Source organism: Acinonyx jubatus, chromosome B1, assembly GCF_027475565.1.
Source record: "Acinonyx jubatus isolate Ajub_Pintada_27869175 chromosome B1, VMU_Ajub_asm_v1.0, whole genome shotgun sequence".
In the NCBI taxonomy this organism is placed as follows: domain Eukaryota; kingdom Metazoa; phylum Chordata; class Mammalia; order Carnivora; family Felidae; genus Acinonyx; species Acinonyx jubatus.
The window spans coordinates 31,695,214-31,722,342 of record NC_069382.1 but is presented as its reverse complement, the minus strand read 5'-3'; the positions used below and the strand labels follow the sequence as shown (position 1 = coordinate 31,722,342).

The window sequence follows — 27,129 nt, the reverse complement described above, 5'->3', positions numbered from 1 at the left end:
AGTGTAGTAACATATGCATTACAGGGATCTCAGAAACAGAAGAGAAAGAAAAGGGGCAGAAATAATAGCTGAAAACTTACCGAATCTGAAGAAGGAAACAAATCCAGATCCAGGAGGAAAAGAGACGTCAATGGAATCAACTTAAGGAGGTCCACACCAAGAGACATAATAATTAAAATGGCAAAAAGCAGTGATAAAGAGAGAAATTAAAAGCAGCAAGAGAAAAGAAAACAGTTACATACAAGGGAAATCCCATACGGCAATATGCTGATTTTTCAGCAGAAACTGCAGGAATGAAGAGAGTGTAGGACACGAAAGGAAAAAACCTGAGATCAATTATACTCTACCCAGCAAGGCTACCATTCATAACAGAAAGAGAGGTAAAGCATTTCCCAAAACAAAAGATGAAGCAATTCATCGCCGCTAAACCAGTCTTACAAGAAATGTTAAAGGCGATTTTCTGAGTGGAAAGAAAAGGACATAATCAGGAGTAAGAAAATTAGGAATGGAGAACATTTCACAGGTAAATGGAAATATAATAAAAGTAGTAAATGAATCACTTATAAAACCAGGAGGGAGATTACAGCACAAAAACAATAAAGTCAATTATACCTATAAAAATAAGTCAAGGGATTCACAAAATAAAAGGATGTAAAGGGTGACACTATATACATAACATGTGTTGGGAGGGGAGTAAAAATTTAGTCCACCTAGAATGGGTTTAACCTTAAGCAACTAAGGAGCACCTGGGTGCCTCAGTCGGTTGAGCGTCCGACTTCAGCTCATGTCATGACCTCGCATTCGTGGGTTGGAGCCCGTGTTGGGCTCTGTGCTGACAGCTCAGAACCTGGAGCCTGTTTCATATCTGTCTCCCTCTCTCTCTGCTCCTCCTCTGCTCATGTTCTCAAAAAATAAAAAAATAAAAAAAAAACTTAAGCAACCATCAACTTTATACAGATACAGAGATGTTATATATGAACCTAACGGTAACCACAAATCAAAAACCCGTAATAGATATGCAAAAAACAAAGAGAAAGGAATCCAAGCAAAATCACTAAAGAAAGCCATCAAACCACAAGGAAAGATAGGAAGAGAAGAAAGTAACCAAGAACTACCCAAATAACTGTAAAACCAGTTAACAAAAGGGCAAGAAGTACATCCGTATCAATAATGACTTTGAATGTAAATGTACTAAATGCTCCCAACAAAATATATTGACTGAATGATAAAAAAGCAAGAACCACCTATATGCCGCCTACAAGAGACTCATTTCAGACCTAATGATACACATAGATTAAAAGTCCTAAGGTAATTATAAGTACGGCTCTGTCCTCAAACCTGACCCTTATGGAATCTCACAAAAAAAACAAATTTATAAGAAATTCAGTGAAGTTTTCCATCTTCAACCACAGAAAGCATGTCATTCACCCTCCAACTCATCAAATGGTACAAGCAGGTCACCAACAGTCACCAACGTGGAGGGTTCAGAACTCAGCTGCTTAGTAAACCAGCTGTTCAGAGTTTTGCTACCTTAACTGTATCAAGGGGCATAGGGCTTTGATGAAAGCAGTTTAGTTATTACCATGATTTCTAATGTATGATAATGGCATTAAGATTATATTTTTTAAATGGTCTTTAAGGGATAAACAAAATATTTACAGGTGAAATAGTGAATTACTTCAACATAATCTATAAAGAGGTATAGACACGATTGTTTATATGTCGATGATACCTTCTGAAGTTACATCTGAGTTAATAGATGTAACAAGGAGGATTCATTATAGTATTCTATTTTTGTATATGCTTGACATTTTGCACATGAAAAAGTCATTAAAAAAAGAAATAAGGAAAAGAAAATGCAGGTTATAGAGTCTGTCTAGCTCCAGCTGTGCTAACACATTAGCCTCTTTGGGCCCAGGCAAGTCTCTAGGTTTCAGTTTCTCAGTGCAACAACAGGGTCATACGTGATGACCATCAAGGTCCCTGTCAGCTCTCACAATTCTAAGTCTTGAATATGCAACAGATATGTAATAGCTGATATTACATCAGCTTCTATGCAGCATGCTGAAGTCACTGATGGCAAAAAGAGTGTGCAGAAGAAACATTCTTAAAGCAGGCTGACAGAATAACGTGGCACAGACATGTTCTGCTCAACAGAGATAGCAGCTGAGATCACCTTGGTTGACAGCAGAATCACATGGTTCCTATGGAAAGGTCTCACAGCCCGTGAAGGATAAATGGGGTGAGAAATTAAGAAAGAGTAGTGGAGGGGTACCTGGGTGGCTCAGTCAGTTAAGCGTCTGACTTTGGCTCAGGTCATGATCTCGCGGTTTGTGGGTTCAAGCCCTGCATTGGGCGCTGTGCTGACAGCTCGGAGCCTGGAATCTGCTTTGGATTCTGTGTCTCCCGCTTTCTCTGCCCCTCCCCCGTTCACACTCTGTCTCTCTCGCTGTCTCAAAAATAAACAAACATTTTTAAAAAATAGTGGAGGGGCACCTGGGTGGCCCAGTTGGCTGAGCGTCCGACTTCGGCTCAGGTCATGATCTCACAGTTCGTGAGTTCGAGCCCCACGTTGGTCTCTGTGCTGACAGCTCAGAGCCTGGAGCCTGCTTCAGATTCTGTGTCCCCCTCTCTCTCCGCCCCACCCCTGCTTGTGCTCTCTTTCAAAAATGAATAAATGTTAAAAAAAAAAAAAAACTTAAAAAAAGAAAGTGGAGCCATTAGGTGTATCAGCAGACTGCTTAGCACACATCATGTTCTGTAGATATGATGGCTATTCATTAGCATTCATCTTCAAATGCCAAGGACAATTAGCAATTAGTTTTGACTTCACAGCCTATATACCCTGGGCAATGAATGACTCTTCAACATGAGCCACTTCTAACGTTAGTAATTAAATTTATAATTCTATAGCACTTCAGTTTATCAACTGTACAGGATGGATAGAACAAGTATTTACAGTTAAGAAAATTATGGTGCAGGTTCAGAGTTAGCATTACTATAATTAAACAGAACTCAAAACCAGCTCTACTGAATGACCCAGACTGTCTTTTTATTTTTGTTTGTTTTATCCTTAACAAAAGCCAGACAAGTGATCTCTCATCATTTCACTATTTAAAGACTAGGTCCTTCAGAGCGCCTGGGTGACTCAATCAGTTAAGCTTTCTACTCTTGATTTCGGCTCAGGTCATGATTTCACGATCATGAGATGAAGCCCCTTGTCTGCTGGGCATGGAGCCTGCTTAAGATTCTCTCTCTGCCTCTCCCCCGTGCGTGCATACACACGCTCTCTCTCTCTCTCTCTCTCTCTCAAAATAAGCAAACATTAAAAAATAATAATAAGGACTAGGTCCTTCAAACTTTTTTCTTTGTGCTGTCACTCTTTCACTCATTTTGCTAGCAATGTGGTCCTTCCTCATAAGATGGAACAAGTAGAGTGAAAATAATGGAAATGTATATTGACAGATTTTGTTATAGATCTGCTATTATAAACTTCATGGAAAAATAGGTTGCAAGTAAGGAATACAACTAAAATTATAAAATTCAATAACCATCTATTCAATGACTACTTAAAGCAATGTACTATATTAGGTGTTGTTAATTCAAAAGGCATATAGACATGGGCCTTGGTATTAAGGAACCTGAAGTTAGAAGCGAGTACATTTCGCTGCTGGTTCTGCATGTATCCTCTAACCCCAAATTAACATAGGTAATTTTTAGAGAAACACATGCATATACATATGTACAGACACACATACATCTATACACATACATACACATTTGACCCTTGAACAACATGGGTTTGAACTGCATGGGTCCACTTATATGTGGATACTTTATTTTTATGTTTTTAAAGTTTATTTATTGAGAGAAAGCATGTGCATGTGTGCGGGTGAGTAGGGGAGGGGCAGAGAGAGAGAGAGAGAGAGAGAGAGAGAGAGAGAGAGAATCCCAAGCAGTTCCGTGCTCTCAGCACAGAGCCTGATGCAGCATTTTATCTCACCAACTGTGAGCTCATGACCCGAGCAGAAATAGAGTCCGATGCTTAACTCACTGAGCCATACAGGCGCCCCATATGTAGATTTTTAAAAATCAATACAGTGCAGGACTGTAAATGTATCTTCTCTTCCTGATGATTTTCTTACCCATTTTCTTTTCTCTTACTTTATTGTAAGAATACAGTATATAATACATATAACATACAAAATATGTGCTAATCAACTGTTTATGTTATCAGTAAGGCTTCTGGTCAACAGCAGTTAGTAGTGACATTTTGGGGGAGTAAAATTATATGCGGATTTTCAACTGCACAGAGCAGTGCCCCTAAATCCCGTGGTGCAAAGGTCAAGTGTGTATACATACATATATGTAAACACACACACACACACACACACACACACACACATACACACACACACCACACACGTATGTAGATAAAGAGAGGAGAGCCACGGAGATGCTAACTTACACAGACTGGCACCCCTCATGTTTATTTCAAAACATCTCTGCCAAATACCTCTGGAGCAATTTTTTTTCCCCATTCCACAAATGCAGTTGAATAGAAGATTTCAAAAGTCCTTTTCAGCTTTGCCCTACTAATCTCACTGAAAATAGAAGTCCTGATAAAGTATACTATATTGAGGAGATCAAGATCTAATTTCCAGATTTAATTTCTTATTAGTTGCTAACTCTTTCAGATCCTCACTTATTGAAGGATATCAAAGTTGCAAAACCGACACATTTCACTTTCAGGGTCTTGGGTTTTATCATCCGTTTTCAAGCAAAATCTCTAGTAAGAGAGAGAGATCATTTCTGCTCTTTAAGACTGTTCAACAGACTAAACATTTAATTTTCTCTTGTAACTAAAGAGGATTCTTACGTCAAGCACTGATCCGGAGAGATCAGCTCGTTCAAGATTTGCACAGCAGAGATTAGCATGTGCAAGATTGCAGCGGCTTAAATTGGCCATTTTGAAGTTAATGTATCGAAGGTCCAAACGGGAAAGATCAGCACCACTGAAGTTTAAACCCTAAAATTAAAAAACACAAATTGTCACAAAATTTAAACCATCTGCTATATCACATTTAATTACTATAGCTAACCATCAAGTTTTTTTAGACGCAATTGGCAGTTCAGTCATTTGGAGTTTACAAGAATACATGATCAGATGGAACTTAGATATAACATGAGTGTCCTTAATGGGTTCTTAGTAAAAGAGACTCTAAATGTAATATTAGAATGCAGCCTGGGTATACCTCATTTATGTGCAGCAATTTCTAAGGAGTGATTTGTTGGCCATGTACATGTTGTAGGTATTATTTATATAGGTCTTATAAGTATTCAATAATTCAAGGTAGTTTAATTTTTTTTTTAGTATTTATTTTTGAGAGAGACCGAGCGTGAGCGAGGGAGGGACAGAGAGAGAGAGAGAGAGAGAGAGAGAGAGAGAGAGAGAGAGAGACATAGAATCCGAAGCAGAGTCCAGACTCCGAGCTGTCAGCACAGATCCCAACGCGGGACTTGAACTCATGATCTGCACAATCATGACCTGAGCCGAAGCTGGACACTTAACTGCCTGAGCTACCCAGGCAACCCCAAGGTAGTAGTATTCTTAAAATGTAAGTATTGTGGTTTTTAAAACCTTTAGTGCTATAATACATAAGAAGTATCTGCCACTGCCTGGCCATACATAACAACTGTACAAAAAATTGACTCTGTATTTTAATAGCTGCAATTTCTATGCCCTACTCAAAAACTGCTACGTGAGGCACATTAGATAATAAAAAATGCTATTACACCTCTTTTTTTGCTAACCATTTTGGGATTAACTCAATGTTATAACCCATAATTAAATTCTATCTTGCATGAAATAGGAACATAAGGCCAAAAAAAAAAAAAAAAAAAAAATCCTAGAAGAATGTAAAACTTTACTTACAGCTTTGCGGACACCAATAACTCATGTAAAAGTCTGCTTTAATTACCTGGCAACGCAATTCTGACTTGGTTGGAGTGGCTAGAAGAAATCGAACAAATTCCTTTCTTGATATTGGCGAATGATCCTCTGGTGGTTGAGAATTCTTGAAAAAGATATTAAGAAATCAGTGGAGCATTTTGGGAGACAGCTACAATAAATGTAATACTGGCTAATGTAAAAAGCGCTTTACCTTTATTGCCACTTCCAGGTGTTCAATCAATGAGTCAATACCAAAAAATCTGGCTTCTTCCAACACACCTATCACAATAAAATCGATTTGACTTTTAATAGAAAACTATTCATTTTAATATTTATGGAATTATTTGTTAAATCCTCACAATACAAGTGAAATTCAACAAGTAGGTTATCAATCAGAAAAGTAACTAATGTTTAGAACATGCATAAAGAGGGGCGCCTGGGTGGCTCAGTCGGTTGAGCGTCCGACTTCGGCTCAGGTCATGATCTCACAGTTCATGGGTTCAAGCCCCGTGTCGGCTCTGTGCTGACAGCTCAGAGCCTGGAGCCTGTTTCAGATTCTGTGTCTCCCTCTCTCTTTGCCCCTCCCCTGTTCATGCTCTGTCTCTCTCTGTCTCAAAAATAAATAAACATTAAAAAAAAAATTTAAAAAACTTAAAAAAAGAACATGCATAAAGAATATTTTAAAAATATTTGTGAAACAAAGTTTTTCTAAATAGTTTACATTCAGCCAAAGAAAAACATAGAAAACTAATGAATTAGAATGAAAGCCTTCCAGATTTCAAAATTTTCTGAAAATCACTTAAAAAATTTTTCTTAAGTGTTTGCATTTATTTTTGAGAGGGAGAACGAGTGGGAGAGGGGCAGAGAGAGAGAGAGGGAAACACAGAATCTGAAGCAGGCTCCAGGCTCTGAGCTGTCAGCACGGAGCCTGATACGGGGCTCAAACTCATGAGCCGTGAGATCATGACCTGAGCCGAAGATGGACGCTCAACCGACTGAGCCACCCAGGTGCCCCGAAAATCACTTTAAGTAGGCTACAAGCAAAAACTCCTACTATCTCAAGTTCCTAAAATAATTGCTACAGATTTGATTGTGAACCTAATAATAAGTGATTTAGTTCACCTAATCGAACATTTCACTGACTTCTTCAATGGAGCAGATCTGAATAAGTTTGTCACAAATATCGTTTACTTAATCAGAAAAATGTAGAAATGAATAAAACTAAATTAGTTTCAACATAAAAGTCAAAAGAATGATTCAGAAACCACTCATAGAAGAGAATCAATTTTTAAAAAAAGATTTCTTTTTTTTTTTTTTAATGTTTTATTTGTTTTTCAGAGACAGAGAGAGACAGCATGAGCGGGGGAGGGGCAGAGAGAGAGAGAGGGAGACAGAATCCGAAGCAGGCTCCAGGGTTTGAGCTGTCAGCACAGAGTCCGACGTGGGGCTCGAACCCACGAGGGCCGTGAGATCATGACCTGAGCTGAAGTCGGACGCTCAATCGACTGAGCCACCCAGGAGCCCCTTAAAAAAAGATTTGTAAATGACAGAAGAGATTGTATCATTCACTTTCCTTAACTTGGTTAAAAAAAAACCTGCACATTCTCTAGGTGACTTATTATGTAATCTGTATGTTCTTACATCTGTTAAACATCTCCATCAGAGTATTTGGGAATAAATTTGGAATCCATTTTCCTTCAAATGACCTCAGTCATTCGGTTAGCTGGGTCTACTTGTTAAAAAAATTACTAAGGACTCAGAAATTACAAAGAAAATAAGAGACATAATCTCTCCCTTGAAATAGTCGCAAGCTAATCAGGCTAACTGTATGTAGATATGGAAAACCACAGCAGTTATCTGGGAAGATTATCATCTCCTCAGGAAAGGCCCAATTCCACCTTTGATATCCCAGTCGCAAAACAAAGGTCATCTGATGAACAGCACACTACTCAGGCTGTGGCTCTGGCACAACACTTTCTGGTCCACCCCAGAGGGGCTTCCTCTCTGGATCCCTCACGAAGGGGCAGCCACATATCGTAACTGTCCCTGGTAGAAACCCACCACAGAAAGGGTTCTCGTGGGCCTGGCTCTCGGTGTGCCAAGATCTTCTGAGTCAATCAGAAACCTACCCCTCCCACTTCTGCCAAGGGATGCGGTAAAGATTTTTTTCTACTTCTAGGTTCAGAAGCAAACCTTAAAAACTTCCGGAAAAGCCTTATAAATGCAAGAGGCATCTATGGGGGACAGTTGAGAAAAGGAAGGAATATTTAGCACATTTTCTATCAGCACCAGGAAGAATCAGATTTGAATCCCAGCTCTGCCCTTACTACCTTTTGGGTCTTAGAGAAGCTACTTACCCATTCTCTTAAAGTTCCCATTCACATTTGTGAAATGGGGGTATTATTACTTTACTCACAAAGCTGACAGATGTATTAAAAGAGATAGGCATATATATTATCTGGTATAATGCCTGGCACCTTGTAGGTTCTCGATAAATGATCGCCATGATCATTATGACATTGTATGTTTTCTGACATTTAAGACCATTCTCCTTTTACCGTATCAAATGGGAGTTCAGAAAATTCATGTCAACTTCAGGGAAATAAATACTGAAATGCCAGAAAAGTTCTCAAGTTAGAGAATACCTGAAGTGAGATTTAGCAATGAGGTAGGGAACGATGATTTAAATCAGAAAAAGAAGGTTTTGAAGACAAATGCAAACAGAAAAGGAAGACATGATTCACTGGAAAAATTGAAGGTCATTAAAGGCAGAAAACAAAAGAAATAATGAAAGTAAGCAAAAAATATATTCACTGATGAAAGCACAAATTAGGAAGAGCAAGACAAGGTCATTTAAGTCAACAGAGGGGAGAGAAATAAGTCAGTGTCAATGATTATAAAGCATATAACTACTTGGGGGCAACTTGTAGCTGAGTTTGGATGGATTTTATACTAATCAGAAGTAATGTTCTATAAAATGAATCCGGTATAGACCTCTGCTTGCTGAACAACTGCATAAATAAGAGCCTTTCCAGCAAGAGACTTGAAAAAGGAGCCAAGCATAGCTTGTCAATAGCCTGTATCGCTGAAGTCTGAGATAGCATGCATGTATACTTCTGACGTTATTTCCTAGGCGGGGAGGATATGAAATGCTATCAGTGATAGCATAGAGAAAAATTAAACTGGGAAGCATCAAAGAGCCCATAGGATATCCTCAGTGAGATTTAAATGTCCCCAGGAGAAAAAAGTGGCCACTAGAGTATAAGCAGCAGAGTGATCTAGCTGCTGAAAAGCGAAGGATTGTATGAGAGGGTACTATTGCTTATTGTTCTAATGATAATTTCTGCAGAATGACTAAGGTAAAAAAATAGGTTATACATGGTTTTAAGCAACAGTTGGTAGAAGGTGAAAAATAAATAAAAAAGCAACAAGAATTTGTTATGAATAGGTATGGAGCCAGATGAAGGGTCACATAAGGTCACTTTTTGCAATGGGTAAGCCTTAAAGGCAGTATAAAATTTAATACAGCAACAATAAAAGTTATTGTTACCTATTGTTCTACAGAGATTGTAAGCTAGCTCCTCCCTGGGCTGCCAGCAGCCCAGGCTGATTCTGATGGTAGTATTTTCAAGATCAGATTTCACATAAAGTTTTAGATTTCCAGCTTTTCTTTAAAAATCAAGGCTCTGACACCCTAGGTCCACACACCCACATGGCAACAATCTGTAGAAGCTGAGAGAGAATGCGCACTCAAGATCACCACGCTCTCCACCAAGTCAGACCAGATTTAGCCACTTCAAGGCCCATCAGTTTTGAATACGCATCTACTGCTTTATAAGAGCTTTGGTCTATATCATCTCCATGGTGTGAATATCCTGTGATGTAGTCAGAGACAAGTAGATTCTTAATACTCAGTTTTCAAAGCACACTCAGACTTTCCCCAAGTTATGCTTGGGGAACTGAGCTGTAAGTCGTAGCACTGAGTTTCTAATCCATTCTTAATGATTCTGAAGTGGAATTTCCCCTTTTGACGACTCTACATCTCAGTATGATGGGAAGGCCCATAACTTGAAGTCAAGTCACAGTCCCAGTTCAATTAAAAGCAACAAAATCCTTTAGAGTCCCTCGTGATAAAATCTAAATCTATTTAGAATCTAAAATCAGAATTTATGGGTTGTCTAAACATACACCCATAGACACAAAGACTATCTGTGCCTGTTTCTATATCTATATACACTCCTATACGTATAAATAATTTAGTTTTAAAAGTGGAAAAGATATGCTTCTACTTTATGAAAATATACTATAGTACTAAACAAGTGAAAACAAATTAAATACCCTAACCTTACAAAAATGTGAGGAGTCATACTAAAAACTCACCCAATAAATTAATGCCATCATTTACAATGAGCTGTCCGTGACGCAAGTAGTTCAAAATGGGTTCAAAGTATTCGGGACTCCGGTCAATTAAGAAAGCTCCTCTACGATCCTGCTTATTTCCCCAGACACCTGTGTCACCATTTCAGCGAAGAAAACCCCCCATAAACAAGAAACAAAGTTAGAAATTTATGAAGAAAAATTATGTTACATACTAGTAAGTTTTTACCCCTGTAAGAACTATTGATACCATTAAAAAAGCACAGAAGGACAAGAGTTAGGTCAGTATGGCTACAAACAGATCACACCAAATGTGGAAACCATGTGTTGCACTCACCTTTGTCCTTAAACATGTGGGCCAGCATACTGTCAGGTTCTTTATTCACTAAAGTGCTCCTAAGAATTCAGGGAAAAAAATGGATTTCTCCATTTGTCTTTATAAACAAACATATTTTAAGTCAAGAGTATACTGGATCCCAGCTGCTCTTTCAAAAAGATGCATGCTATAACCTGGTAGGAGTGATGCTGGGGAACAAAAACGTGCAGTGAGTTGCCATTTATCAAAATCCCTTCCAATCTGGCACTTCCTTTCACTCAAATATTGTTTCGGTTTCCTTTAACTTAAAACACTCATCTGTCCTCCTAGCAAGCTATCCTATCACAATATTCTTGACCCAAACTTAACATGTTTCTTATCCCTTTAATCTAAGCAGCTGTAGTCGCCACAGATGTCAGTGTTGTTCACCTTTACTTGTGTTGCATGCGCATTACCTGACGTCTAAAGAGCATGGTCTAAAAGCCTGAAATATTTGCTATCTAAAAAGCATGTTCATGCCTTTCATGCTTTCTTTGGAATGACTTGGGAATCATTTTTCTACTCTTGAAAAAACTTTCTAAAAAATGGTTTAAGATCACAGAGTACTTTAAGCAGCAATGGAGTGTCTTCTAAGGAAATCAGCAAAATTGCAGGAAAGAACAGACACTACGTAGTGCCCCCCCACCCCGGTCCAACACACACATGTGCACACATTCACATGCACCTACCGTGTAGTCGTAAAGTAACGCCCCCCGACGTTTAACGTTAGCCAATCTGTGTGAGATCCCGACAACCCTTCAGGTAGTTTAGAATCTGTCTGAGGATCTAGAAATTACAATTAAAAAGTTAAGATTGGGGAACTGGGGAAGATGGCCACAGCATCATTTTTTTTACACTAAAAACACACATCAAAGCATACCAGAGCTACCACAGACCCACAGACAGCATTTAAGACAAAACTAGGTGATAAGGTATTCCCACCAACACTGAAAGGTAGAAGAGCAATGTGGTACTGGCATCTTTGAAGGAAGAAGCTGCGAGAAACAACAGGGTATGTGATGAACCGAAGAATTCCCAAGTAATCCATACTCATTTCAAAGCTCAGTAAGTCGATCTGGAACACCATACTCAAAGTGGAAGGCGTATCTGGATGTGGAAATGGATGCAGGCATTTGCAGTGAGAACTGAGCAGGCTGGAAATGAACTCTCGAAACCCACCAACCAAAAATCCCTTCTAGGACAAAGCCCACTACGAAGGATAAGATGTTGGAAAAAGAATCCAGTTGAACAGAACAAAAACAGCAGTGACCCAAGAAAAAGGAGTCCAGATAAAAGGCAGAAAGGTCTAGCAGAACCAGAATGTATCAGAAGGTGACTGCCATACATTTCAATACTTCACAAAAATAGAAAAGGGAACTCTAGAGCCATGAAATTAGAAAATCTTTCCTGAGTCAGCCCACCTTTCTCAAGTTAAGGAAACAACTTTTATGTTAAATGAGCAACAGAAAATCCCATACGAAAATTTTAAAAGAATTACATCTCTAGACAATGAAAATGTGCCAGAAAGAAATGCCCACAAAATAGATAAAAACTATAATCTAATATTCCAAACATGCTGAAGAAGTTAAGTAATACAAAACATGAAAGAACAATATAACTCAGAATTGAGGTGAAAGAACTCAGGGGAGAATGAGAGCTATAATGAAAAACCAATTCAGGGTGCCTGGTGGCTCAGGTGGTTAAGCGTCCATGTCTTGATTTTGGTTCAGGTCATGATCTCACGGTCATGAGATCAAGCCCCATGTCACGCTCCACACTGGGCGTGGAGCCTGTTTAAGATTCTCTCTCCCTCTCCTTCTGCCCCTTCCCCGCTTGTGTGTGCTCTCTCTCTAAAGAAACGAACAAAAAACAATTCAGAGATGAAGATCAAACGAGAAGAAACCCAAGAGAGAATAAACAGACAAAACCTTAAGGGAAATAAAAGCTGAAAAAGAGGAAAGCTTTAAAAATCAATAAGAAATGAAGAAAGAGATAAAAAGGATTTAAGAGAAGATTCCCAATACAGAATACAAGCACAGAAGATCCCACATGCATACAATAGGAGTCCTGAAATAAGAAAATCAAAGCACAGGGACAAAATAAACGCATAATTTAAAGTTCAGGAAAACTGTCTTGAAATTAAAAGAACATTTGAAAGTACCTATTGACAGGATCACCACATACCACACAAAATCAACCCAGAACACCCAGAAAGAGTTTACTAAAATTACTTTTTAAAGAAAGAGAATAATCCTTGGAGTGGCTTAGGAAAAATAATCATTACGAAAGATCAGATGTTTTGGACACCAACATCTTATGTCAGAGTAAGAGTAACATAGTTAAGATATTTAAAGAAAGAAAATGTGAACCAAGGATTTTTTAGGCACCTTGAGGTATAACTGATATACAATAAAATACACACCATTAAAGTTTGCAATTTGTTCAGTTTTGACACATCATTTTTGACATAACCAGCCAAACTGATTTTCTTTTTTTTTTAATTTTTTTTTTAATGTTTGTTTGTTTTTGAGACAGAGAGAGACAGAGCATGAATGGGGGAGGGGCAGAGAGAGAGGGAGACACAGAATCTGAAGCAGGCTCCAGGCTCTGAGCTATCAGCCCAGAGCCTGACGCGGGGCTCGAACTCACGAACTGTGAGATCATGACCTGAGCTGAAGTCAGACACTTAACCGACTGAGCCACCCAGGCGCCCCTAAACTGATTTTCAAGTATAGAAGCCACAAATCGTTATTAACTTGTGAGATGTCAGAGAATACTGTTCGTCTCAGAAGTTCTCTGTAAACAATCTACTAGAGAACAAGTTTCAGATGAGCACTGGAGGCATCAACATAAGGACTGGAGGTAAGCATCCAATACACTTAGGAGTAAAGCTAAGTGACAGTTTTAAGAGAGAGGGTATAGTATATAATGGCTATGCAATGGCTATGCAATTTTTTAAGTAAGGGAAGAAAGGAATGAGCATATGCAAAAAACGTTTAACTGTCTTTAGTAATCATATTGGTACTGAAAGTATTGGAACTGTTACTGACACTTTTATATGTGTTTTGTGTGGGATGAAGTAAATGAGTGCTTATGTGACATAATTCTATCATTCCTTAGGTCCCTGAAAACCAACAAAAGAAAGGAGACACAGGTGTAAGACAGAGAAAGTTAAATAAAACCTTAAAATCCCGATTACAAACCAAAGTATGAGTATGAACTCATGAACTCTCTCCTTTTTATATAGCATATAAAACTTTAGATCATATAATATATATTACATACACATTTTGTCTCTAGCTAGCTATGTATTTCTAACTCTGTCCATCAAAAAGCCTAGTAAAAATGATAAACCCAGTAAAAGTGAGTCTGTCTGGCACCCAGACTGTATTTTGAAATGACATTTCCTACTAAAAGAAACCAAGGCTTCTTGGAAAAAATATTGATCTGGGTCTGCAACGGAAGGATAAGCTGTACACCCTGTTATTCCAGACAGGAAGGAAGTTCTAAAGACCAACGGAGCTGTATTAAAAAAGGGGTTGAAGAGACTTCCATCAGCCACATGTAAAATACTCCAGGCAGCAATAAACACAGAGCATGAGAACATATCAAATATTTTTAAACCCAAGAGTTCATAAGGATAAAACAAAAACACAAATTGATTACTTTTTGTTTCGTTTGTATGTGTGCAATGAACCAATTAAGTGACCACTGCCTGCTAACCACTCTGTTAAGCTAATGGATCAGACGTGTGGAAAACTCTGTGCGCACTGTTTTACGGTAGAGACAGAAAAGCATGTACTTACTTCTAAGTTGGCAGCTGCTGGTGTGCTGATCCTGAGAACTACCTCTATTCACCAAATACAAGTACTGTGATGGCTTAAACAAATTATTAAATATTCAGGACCAGACTGTATGGAACTGAATATATCAAACACTCAAAGAACAGTTAAGCTATCTAAGCCTTAGGCTCTTTCTTTTGAGATGCACGACTTTCTTCGAAATATGTGTCCATGTGTGTATGGTTGATACCAAGTCATTTCTGACCCATTTGATTTGACCACTGGCGAATGATTATCAAACACTAACTTATACAAGCAATACATGCGCAAAAATCTGTAACATAACCCAGAAATTTCGACATTGCCAAGGAGACAATTTCAAAACAAAAGTTGTAGTTTCTAAAATTGAAACTACCTTATTTGATGAGTCATATTTGATGAGTCTGTGCACTTTCAGAGCATTTTAAAGGCATGGAAAGGATGAGGTATCCACACTAAAATATGACAACATAATTCAAATTAAAAATTTAGTTCAACACAGACACCCAATTTAGAATCAAAAAAGGTATGGCGATCTGAATACTGCCACAAGATCCTTTTTAATATTAGGCTTGGGAAGTACATATAAAATATTTGCCATTTCGTCTTTTTCATTTGGGCAGACAAAATTGGCTTTTAAGGAAGTCACTTACCAATAAATGGTTCTCCTTCACACACAAACAAAACATCATCATCCCTGGGGAAAGCAAAATTTAAAAACCACCATCAAAATCCAGAAATCACCTTAATTATCAATTGATTAGAGGAACTATACCTTAGAATTATGTAGAAGGCAGGTTTTGCTATTAATCTATATTGCAAAGAAGTTGAATAAGTTTCCAGTGCTTTGCTTAACGTTTGAACTATCTTTGGATTTAAATTCACATAAGATCCCACACATGGAAGGACTTTTAAAATGGAAAAAACTGGGGTGCCTCGGTAGCTCAGCTGGCTGAGCATCCGACTCCTGATTTCAGCTAAGGTCAAGATACCGTGGTTGTGGGATCAAGCTGAGTGTGGAGCCCACTTAACATTCTCTTTCTCTCTCCCTCTGCCCCTCCCCCACACTTGTGCACGAGTGTGCACGCGCTCTCAAAGTAACATAAAATGAAAAAAACCCACAAAAAGACCAAAACCCACTTTGCAACTTTTGTGAATTCAGCTTTCTTATCTGGTACGATTAAAGCCATAGGCCAACTCTTCTTTTTTTTACTTTAATTCTGTAACCCTAAAAAAATTATTGGAGTTTTCTTTGAAATCATCAGCTGCTCTGTGCTTTCAAAATGAAAAGACATTTTCATGTAACATTTAGGAAGAATATAATTGCAAGTATAACTCTGCTATAAAAACTCACCCACCAGCCCCCTGAATGTAAGACAATTGCACACAGTCCAAAATTCTAGATGATCAGTATGTATCTCCTCCCCTGCCTCAACATATCTCAGCACTAGTGTAAATAAATGATCAGAGATTGCACTGTGAGCCATGAATTCTTAATCAGGTAGATATTTTACAAGGCTTCAGTCCCGGTCTCAATGTTGTAGAAATTTTTTATTTCCTATAAGGCATCATAAGAATATATTGAATGTTTCCTAGAAGCAGAGTCTGTGTTAAGGAGAAACTTTGGTTGATGTAAATCATTCAACAATGAGACGCAATTATCCACTGAAACCAAAAGAAGCTGGGAGACAGATGCTGAAAAACTAAGACATTCTCACTGATTTGGATTTTAAAGCTAATTCAGTCTGTGCTTTTTTTCTGCTCCATCACCATGCCAGTTAACTTTTTTCTTAATTTTTTTTTTTTAACGTTTATTTATTTTTGAGACAGAGAGAGACAGAGCATGAATGGGGAGGGTCAGAGAGAGAGGGAGACACAGAATCGGAAGCAGGCTCCAGGCTCTGAGCCATCAGCCCAGAGCCGGACGCGGGGCTCGAACTCACGGACGGCAAGATCGTGACCTGAGCTGAAGTCGGCCATTTAACCGACTGAGCCACCCAGGCGCCCCGCCAGTTAACTCTTAAGACTAGTATGAAAATTTGTTTTCTTCTCACTAACAAAAATCAACTACTAAACTGTATGACCTGGGTAAGATGTGGAAGTTCTCAGATGTTTAGTTTCCTCATTCATAAAATGAAGAGATTAGAGGTGATTACCTTCAAAGGCAGTGTATTATATTGAAATGTCATTCTGACCTGAGTTTAAATGAAAACTAAACTTTGTATACTATTGTAATTTAGCACATCATTATCTTCGTACCATCACTTTAAAAAACCCCATGTTTTTTCTTTGCCAATTACATGAAGTAACTTGAGAAGAGTCAATAGAACGTAAGTGGCATTGAGTCAGTACTTCGAGTTCCATTCCTATCTTCCTTCTTATGCCTCTTCTTCCTTCAAAATTCTATGATCCTGTGAGGATGGAATGAGGTGAACTAACATTTGTTCTAAAGAGATAAATCTGCCTAGGATATTTAAAAAACAAGAACAAAACCCAACAAACACAAAACCACTATTGTGGCAGATCACTGGTGAGTTCACTCTACTTAAAGTTTTCTCTTATCTAGCAGATTTTTTCCAAAGTAGGTCTTTATTTTGAGACAGAAGGAGAGAGAGAATCCCAAGCAGGCTTTGAGCTGTCAGCTCAAAGACCAACTCAGGGCTTGAGCCCATGAAACCGTGAGATCATGACCTGAGCCAAAATCAAGAGTCTGTCACTTAACCAACTGAGCCACCAAGGTACCCCCAAAGTAGCTCTTGATAAGGTTTATAAAATTCAAAATATTCTAGGAAATGAACTGAATAACAAGCAGTAGCATATAAAATTCAAGAGATCAGATTTCTAACATTAAAAAATGCATGTCTTCAGAGACTGAAGTTCTAGAAGTTCTAGGCATCTGAATTCTGAAACATGCCAAAAAGATATTAGCCAAACCCAAATGATAAGCCAGTGGGGAAAAGAGGCAGAAAAGATGTGGTGAAATTAACACTTGGAAAAAACTTGGCAAATCGGTCATCTTCCAAATGATTTTTGGTGAACTGGTTTTGTGTAAATTGGCCATTTTGCAAATTGGCCTGCTTCTTTGTGAGGACTAGTTTTATAACAAGTAGAGAAGAATCAACATTTTAAGTTTATCTTACAAAAACACACACGTTCAGAGGTGATCAAATCATGAGTTAATGTATGTACGTCAATTTTGTAAAACAAAAATAAATTCTGACCCCCCCCTGATTTGTAGGCCTTATTAGATCCATCTCTAATAACATGAAGACAAAATTCCTTATAGCCATATATGAACTTTGCAGAAAGACTGTCAGAATATTGGAATAGAGGGCTTTGTATCTTATGCTGTAAGCCCAAATTATTTAAATTCCAAAGAGCAAATTTTAGGCAATCATTTGCCAAGATTCTGTATTCTTAAGGGAACCAGCAGAGCATCAAGACACTGAGGAACACTGTAGAGAGCTTATAAAAAGTGAAGGTTACCTGATCAAAGCAATATCATCAATCAGTCCACCTTTCCCATTATACACACTGGTAGCTTTTATGCCGAGTTTACTGCTGGCCACAGAAAGCAAATCAGATAAAGTTCCATACACAGCAACCACCTGTGAACACACAAGATTAAATGTAATGAATTGCGTTATTTACAAATTAGAAGCTACCATACTAGAAACACGACTAAAAATCAAACTTCAAATAAAAGGAGATTTTGAGAGATTATTAACTTCTAATATTGCTGAAATCCAAAACTAGAGTGTAAGAAATCATCTCTGCCTGAAAAAATCTACAATCTTACGTACGTTACATAGTGCTCCAGTTCTGAAGACAGACCCAAAGCTGAATGTGGCTCTGACATTTCCTAGCTGTCAACTTGAGACAAATCAATCTCTTTATGCTTCTGTTGCTTTAATCAGAAATAAATAAAAGTCTCACCTACAATCAGGTCACGAGGATGAAATGAGTTAATGCATGGTACCTGCTTAGCAAAGTGCCTGAGACGTATGAAGTCTTTATAATGTTGCTTTCATGTTATTCCTGTTATAGGAATGTTTATTTTAAAAATAGGAATGATATACTGTTTATAACATTTTATTACACCAATTACCATACAGAAGGTAACAACTTCCCACTTCATTTACTTCGTTCTTCAATAACTACTAATGTTATAAAAGCCAGATTTTAGCTAACATTCTAAATACAGCAAACAGCTGGGTTACAGTGAATTGATCTCTCCAGCTTTACATTAGGCACAGTCTGATATATGTATAAGCAATGCAAATACTTAGATGGGGGCTGAGAATCTCTTCATGTAGTAAGTTGTTTGTTTGTTTTTGCTCCAATATAATTTTAACTATGGGTTCCCAGTGGCTGAGTTGTACAATTGTGCCATTATCAGTCAGGATCTCTGAAAATTATGAATGAAATGTAGACGAGGGGCTGAACATGAAGAATGAACAGCCAAACAACTTCCCACAGGATATTGGATAAAGGTGCCATGTGAAATAAGAAACAAGGCTGATCCTTTGTTTACCAGTGACTGGAGTTCAGTAGATGTTGAATTTTTAGTTAAATAAATAAAATGGATAGCAGGGCATAGAGGGAATTGTTGGCTAATAAAAGAGTGTGCAATCTTTCATGACAGATTCCAACTGTTTTCTCTTGGATCGTAAGGATAAAAGGACAGAGAAGTATTGTTATAGCTGGGGAATTCTAGGGAAGGGTTGTAGGCAAGCATAATTTATAGGGAAGAGGGTGGATTAAAAGATATACACAATCCAAGTGTCCTTAAACGGATGGGTGGATAAACAAAATGTGGTATATACATATAATGGAATACTACTCAGTGTTATTAGAAGGAATGAAATTCTCATACATGCTACAGCATAGATGGATCTTAAAACCACATGCTAAGTAAAATAAGCCAGACACATAAAAGGGCAAATATTATGTGACCCCAATTATGACATACTTATAGGCAAATTCATAGAGGCAGACAGTATAACAAAGATTAGCAGAGTGGAGGCTTGGTTTGGAAAGCTACTGCTTAATGGCTAGTTTCTTTCTTTTTTTAAAAAATTTAAGTTTATTTTGAGAGAGAAAGGGGGCGGGGGGCGGGTTGAAGGGGAGAGACAGAGGGAAAGAGACAGAATCCCAAGTAGGCTCCTCACTGTCAGTGCAGGACCTGACGTGGGGCTTGAACTCAGAAACCGTGAGATTATGACCTGAGCCAAAGTCTGATGCTTAACCAACTGAGCCACCCAAGCGCCCCAATGGGTAGTCTCTATTTGGTTTGATAAGGTTTTGGAAGTAGTGGTGAGGTTACACTGTGAATGTACTCAATGCCAATGAATTGTGTGCTTAAAAAATGGCTAAGATGGTAACTTTTGTCATGTATATGTTGCCATGTCTAAGGCCATACCACCCTGAACACGCCCGATCTCGTCATTTATATCTTGCCATGGAAAAAAAAAATGATGCAAAGCACTTGGCACGGTGTCCTGACACTGCAGACATGCCATAAATAATTGAAATCTGAATAAAATATGGCTCCTATATTTCCTACCATTTTTCACCTCTGTAAGAGCCTGGAATTCTGTTAGTGCAGATACATGTTTCTGGGAGAAAAGTAAGAAAGAATACATAAAGCATTATGTAGTATACCTGCTCCTGCTAAGGGAGAGAGCGTGGAGAGAAAACAAAAGAATCAACAAAGGTAAAAACACAACAGAGTGACCAAAGCAAATGCAAATCAACTTTTACAGTCTGGAAACTGCCAGAGGAAGGTAAGAAAATCCTTTCCAACATCATCAGCATTCTTGTCATAGTTGCTATTATATTAATAATTTTCTAACTGATCTTTGCTTCTTATATATTTTTACATGGCTTTAGTTGGCCTGACGTTATCCTCTCCTTGCCAGAACATCAACTTTCTTCCCCAGCATTTTTCATTTCTCTCACTCAACCAGCCATATCATAAAATGGATGAAAATTTAATGTATCTGTGTTATGCTCCTGCATTTAAATATTAGAACATAACATCTTTTTAAAAGTTTAAGAGAGAGTGAGTGCATGCAAGGGGTGGGAGGGGGAGGGACAGAGACAGAGAGAGAGCGAGAGAGAGAGAGAGAGAGAGAGAGAGAGAGAATTGCAAGCAGGCTTCATGCCCAGCCTAGCACAGAGCCTGATGTGGGGCTCGATCCCACGACCTGAGTGGAAATCAAGAGTCAGAGGCTTAACCGACTGAGCCACCCAGGCGTCCCTAGAAAATAACATTTATATGACTTATTTTTCAAAACTACATCAAATTAAATTATTTTCTATGTCCATATGATTGACTTCTTTCCATAGGTCACTTGTTTCCTAATAAAAATAAAGGTCACCCACCATTTCATAAAGCCATGCTGTCCAATTTGGAAGCCACTAGCTAAAAGAAGCCATTTAGATTTTAAATGTATTAAAATTAATAAAAGATTAAAACTGAGTTCATCTGTTACACTAGCCGTATTTCACCGGCTCGGAAAGTTCTACTGGACAGTCCTGTTTCAAAGAGCAGAACAAAATGACAACCAAAGAAACATCTATTTTAACTGTTAGTCTTGACTAAGACCCAGCAGCTCACAGTTCCAAAGTGATAATGTCCAACTCAAAACCTGTTTGCAGATCTATATGGGGGGTTGAGTAGTTGCCATCTTCTCTTTCTTCCCCACAGATGTCAAATTTACTTATAAGACAAAAACAAAACAAAACAAAACACCAAAAACCATCAACAACAAAAAAACAAAACAAAACCAAAACCAAACAAAAACCCTACACATACAACCTGGCAATTCTCAGGGCAATCAAAGCGTAACAGATGTTTCTTTGTAGGTTGCAAAACTACTAAGGAACACATTCTAAGTAAAAATTGAGTTAAACTTCATTTTATTTTCACTTAAGTCAGCCCTAATGACACAGTATCAAATGCAATTTAACATCTCACCAAATATTTTCCAATCCAACTTTCTATCTAGGCTGTACAGGTTGAATGAGAAAGTTTTAATCTGTAAAAAATCGTTACTCATTCTGTGAATATGGATAAAATGTTAACCCCTGGCAATTCTGATGAGCAGCACTTGAGTACGTCCCTGAGTACTTTCTTAGTCGTGACATCCAGAAAACAACCACAGCTGGTTTAAAAAGAAGGCTCTAGTTAATTAAATGTTACTTTAACGGGTTTATAATAAGCCTGTGACAAGTATGTCTTGAATGTTAGATGAAATTTTCATTGCTTTCAGAGTGTGGAACTAGGACACATCTTTTTTGTATGAGTCAGTTATTTTTATTTAACTTTTTTCCAATGACATTCTTAAGTTGAAAAACAAAATACACAGTTAAAATGCAATTCTAAAGTGATAGTCGTAAAACTACTGAAAGTGTCTATCTTTGGGTAATAGCATGATGGTTGACTTATTTTCTTATGTTTTTGTTTCCCAGATTTGTTACAATGAATTTGTATGATTTATGCAATAAGTAGGAAAAAGTTGTAAGATCTCCATTGCTCTACGTTCTAATTTTACAAATAAAAATTATTCTAGCAGCTGACACTTTAACATGAAATAACTAAATGGCCATCAATTAGAGAAAATAGTAGTGAAATGATTGCGGAAAATCTTACAGTTCTGTAAATTTGAAAACTGCCAGTAAGTTGGGCCACCATACTTGTTTTTCATTTGAAGGGCATTTTTGGCATTTGTTTTTAACTAGATCACTTTAGCTTTACTCCCTCGAGCTTCCTAACAAATAAGATTAGAATTATATGGCAAACATAATATTCAACATCTGTCTTTTTTTTTTTTTTTTTTTGGCAGGGGGGCTTCTCTTTTTTTTTTTTTTAACGTTTTTATTATTTATTTTTGAGACAGAGAGAGACAGAGCATGAACAGGGGAGGGGCAGAGAGAGAGGGAGACACGGAATCTGAAACGGGCTCCAGGCTCTGAGCTGTCAGCACAGAGCCTGACACGGGGCTCGAACTCACGGACCGCGAGATCGTGACCTGGCTGAAGTCGGACGCTTAACCGACTGCGCCACCCAGGCGCCCCACAACATCTGTCTTTCTTATAAACTAACCATAATATCAGATTTAAAAAGATGTATACCAACATAAAAATGTGATAAATTTGGAAAAGATTTTAAGTTGGTAAGAAAGTTTCTAATAGACTGGCACACATACCTTTCTTCATGTAACAACGTGGTTGAGAAAAAGCAGCAATGGACATCTTACATGTCATGGATATGAACTCTGATTGTTTTATATTGAGCTTACTTTTGTCCTCAGAGGGGCCGAGGAGTTCTAAAATGATTGTACTAATAAGAATGGCTATTTACTTTATGCGTACTCCCCAGTGTGGGCCCCAAGGGTCCCTATCACTGTGATTATCCACTTTAGTAAACTAGGCACTAAGAATGGAAACATTCTACGAAGTAAATTGAGAAGCACATACAGTCAAGTTTATGACCACTATATTATACTGCTGAACTTAATCCTGTCTAAAGGACAAGTGAAAGCCATCTACCCATTGGGAAAGTAAATGTCATTCTGTACTTAGGAGGACATATCAATTTGGGGAGTTTTCATTTGCCTTTAAACGCCATTTTCAAATTGCAACCTATGTTTCTCAAATGTAAAAATTAAAACCTGCACATGTACTTAAAGTGTTTTTTCTTACATGCCCATACTATTACCTAATACACTATCAATAAATATTTATTGAATTTATGCAGGCTCATTTACCCAACCAAACTACCGATCACAATTACTAAACACGGAATCCAATTTACTCTACCTACACTTTTAGTTGAAAACATTTAAAATTGATTTTCTCTTAAGTTTTTAAATTCCAGTTAACATAGTTTAATATTAGTTTCAGGTGTACAAGGTAGCAATTCAGCACTTTCATACAACACCTGGTGCTCATCTCAAGTGCACTCCTTAATCCCCGTCATCTATTTAACCCCCCCCCACCTCCCTTCTGGTAACCATCACTTTTCTAAGAGTTAAGGGTCTGTTTTGGGGTTTGCCTCCCCCCCCTTTATTCATGTTTTGTTTCTTAAATTCCACAGATTTTTGACTTATTTTGTTGCTAAAAAAGATGACATAACTAACTCTAGGTCAAGAAGGCAAATGTTAAAATACTGCAATACTTCTGGAAAACAATTTGGCCTTTGGAATAATTAAACATTCACATACACTAGCACCAAATACAGTTGACCTTTGAACAATGCAGGGTTTAGGGGCACCAACTCCCTCTCCCGTGTACTCTAAAATCCACATAATGCTCTCGACTCTCCACTTTATTCATAGCCCACTGATGACTGGAAGCCTTACCAAGAACATAAAGTCAATTAATACATATTTTATACGTTATGTTATACACTCTACCGTTATAAGGAAGTGTGCTAGAGAAAAGAAAATGTTAAAAAGATCGTAAGGAAGGAGCGCCTGGGTGGCTCAGTCAGTTAAGTGTCTGACTTTTATATTTTTAAATGTTTATTTATTTTTAATAGTTTATTTTTTAATTTTATTAAAAAAAATTTTTTTAACGTTTATTTATTATTGAGAGACAGAGAGAAACAGAGCATGAGCAGGGGAGGGACAGAGAGAGGAGGAGACACAGAATTCAAAACAGGCTCCAGGCTCTGAGCTGTCAGCACAGAACCTGATGCACGGCTCAAGCTCACAAACCGCGAGATCATGACCTAAGTGGAAGTCGGATGCTTAACCGACTGAGCCACCCAGGTGCCCCATAATTTCATTTTTTTTAACTTACATCCAAATTAGATAGCATATAGTGCACAATATTTGTTTATTTTTGAGGGGGGGGAGGAGCAGAGAGAGAGGGAGACACAGAATCCAAAGCAGGCTCCAGGCACTGAGCTGTCAGCAGAGCCTGATGCGGGGCTCAAACTCATGAACCACAAGACCATGATTTTACAGTTGTGAGATGGAGCCCCAAGTTGGGCTTCACACTGGGTGTGGAGCCTACTTTAAGATTCTCTTTCTCTCTCTCCCTTCCTTTCTCCTTTTCCCTCTCTCTCTATCCTTCCTACCCGCCAATGTGTTCTCTCTCTCAAAAAATAAAGAAAAAATCATAAGGAATATACATTCACAGTACTGTATTTTTAAAATTATTTTTAATGTTTATTTATTTACTTTTAATGTTTATTTACTTTTGAGACAGAGAGAGACAGAGCATGAATGGGGGGAGGGTCAGAGAGAGAGGGAGACACAGAATCGGAAGCAGGCTCCAGGCTCTGAGCCGTCAGCACAGAGCCCGACGCGGGGCTTGAACTAGTGAACCACAAGATCATGACCTGAGCTGAAGTCGGACACTTAACCGACTGAGCCACCCAGGCTCAACAGAAACATAAACATAATATATAACATAAACATAAATATAAACATAAATAAATGTTTATTTTTGAAAGAGAGAGAGAGAGACAGAGAGAGAGCAGGGGAGGAGCAGAGAGAGAGGGAGACACAGAATCCAAGGCAGGCTCCAGGCTCTGAGCTGTCAGCGCAGAGCCTGACACAGGATTCAAACTCACAAACCATTAGATCATGACCTGAGCCGAAGTTGGACCCTCAAATGACTGAACAACCCAGGCACCCCACATTCACAGTACTATATACGGTGTACTTATATATACATATGAGTGGACTTGTACAGTTCAAGTCCATGTAGTTCAAGGGTCAACTGTTATTACAACTTATATATATATCCACTAGAGCAGTGGTTCTCAAAAGTGCCATCCCTAGACTGGAAATATGTTATACATGCAAATTCCAGCCCCATCTCAGATCTACTGAATCTGAAGGTCTGGGAGTAAGGCCCAGCTATGTGGTTTCTCAGTTCATCCAGCTAATCCCAATGCATGCTAAAGTTTGCAAACCACTGCCCTAGAAAATGCTTGCATGTGTTCACCGGGATATACATACAGAAACATTCATCGTAGCACTGTCAATTTAATAGCAAAATGTAAAGAAATAAACAACCCAAAGGCCCAGTGACAGGAGAATGAATAAAATGTGATAAGTATTTGTATATAATGGACTATTACAAAGCAGTGAAAATAAACTATAACTATGTGGAATGTTAAGGTTGTAATCTTAGAAATATCGTAAATCCAAAAAGATTACATATATCATTGTAGGATATGTGCCAAAATGACAAAACAAAATATAGTTTAGTTACTCAGACATACATGGCTCAACTATTAAAGAAACACAGCAGGGGCGCCTGAATGGCTCCGTCCGTTAAGTCAGGTCATGATCTTGCAGTTCGTGAGTTCGAGCCTGGCATCAGGCTCTGGAGCCTGCTTCAGATTGTCTCCTTCTCTCTGCCCCTCCCCCACTCGCGCTCTGTCTCTGGGTCTCAAAAATGAATAAACATTAAAAAAAAATTTAAGAAATATGGCAAAGAGAAATACACACGCATGAAATTGGAGAAGCAAGGGGATACAACAGTGGACAAGTAATTAAGTTTTGGTAATATGCTTTTTCCTGGGTTGTGTGGGAGGTTTACCCTATTTATTATTTTCCTCTTACTTTTTATGCATTATCGATATTCTTTATGTGTATCAAGTACATTTTTTAAATGTTTAAAATTGAAGAGCAAAGTTGTTACTAATGTTTAGATTTCATCTTTCTTCCGCTTAATATAATGGATTCAAATTTGGATACTCAACACCAACAACACATTTGTGACCTAATATCGAAGCCAGAAGGAAAACGATTACGTCCTGGGCCAGGACTGTAAACATCAGTACAGAAGATCTATTTCATATCCCACTATGTCTGCAGTGAACTGACATGGTTTCTCATAGAAGATGGTACTCAGGAAGTGTTGGCTGAATGAATGAATAAGGTATACGAAAGGTTTACAACTTGCACAGCCCATTACTGAATATTCTGAAGTTTAAATAAGCAACTTATGTTCAAGATGTACAGAAATTTTGAACTGATGCCAGGTTGTTCCAAAGCCATTCACTACATTCAGGTGTTTGGGCCGTCATTTCGAATTCCTTATACCAACTATTTGCAGGGAATATTAAAAAGAGAAAAATGGAAATTCTGAGGCATATGGAGAAAGGAGGAAAGGGTTCAAGCGCAACTGATTCTTTTGGAGCAATTGAAAAAAACCCTAAAATTTAAAGATCCCAATTTTTTAGAATCATGGCCTTCAAATGTTTTTGACTATGTACCCCATCAGTAAAACAGTTTTGGGCATGTGCTCAAACATTTATATGTTTATTTACTTATTTTATAAAGTTTATGCCACACGCAGAAAAAATATGATTTCCCAAATGAGGATTTTTTAATCAACATAGAGTATGGAGTCGGCGAGGAAAAATCCCCTAGTTATCATTAAATTGAATGAAACCCTGCAAATATAAAATTGACTTTAAACAATGAAAACAAACAAGGAAGGAAGAAGGAAAAGAAAAACATCTGAAATTGTCTTCGTATGTTGGGAAGTATTTTTAAACATCTTGCTAATGGGGATGACCTCATCATTGGCTAATGTTTCCACGAACAATACACACTTAGGGAGTGGCTTATTGTTAATAGTAGTTATCATTT

At 38.0% G+C, this 27,129-nt stretch overlaps 1 protein-coding gene across 1 annotated transcript in view; it reads right to left on the bottom strand.

The window, feature by feature from the left end:
• Positions 1–27,129, bottom strand: part of KCTD9 (potassium channel tetramerization domain containing 9) — a 37,710-nt gene that overhangs the window by 7,063 nt on the left and 3,518 nt on the right. Inside the window, exons 2-9 of the mRNA XM_027077371.2 lie at positions 17,993–18,114; positions 15,160–15,203; positions 11,375–11,471; positions 10,668–10,726; positions 10,334–10,462; positions 6,165–6,232; positions 5,982–6,077; positions 4,880–5,029 (exon numbers count right to left, since the gene is read on the bottom strand). Of these exons, the coding sequence (XP_026933172.1) occupies positions 4,880–5,029; positions 5,982–6,077; positions 6,165–6,232; positions 10,334–10,462; positions 10,668–10,726; positions 11,375–11,471; positions 15,160–15,203; positions 17,993–18,114 (765 nt within the window). The remainder of the gene's footprint in view (positions 1–4,879; positions 5,030–5,981; positions 6,078–6,164; positions 6,233–10,333; positions 10,463–10,667; positions 10,727–11,374; positions 11,472–15,159; positions 15,204–17,992; positions 18,115–27,129) is intronic.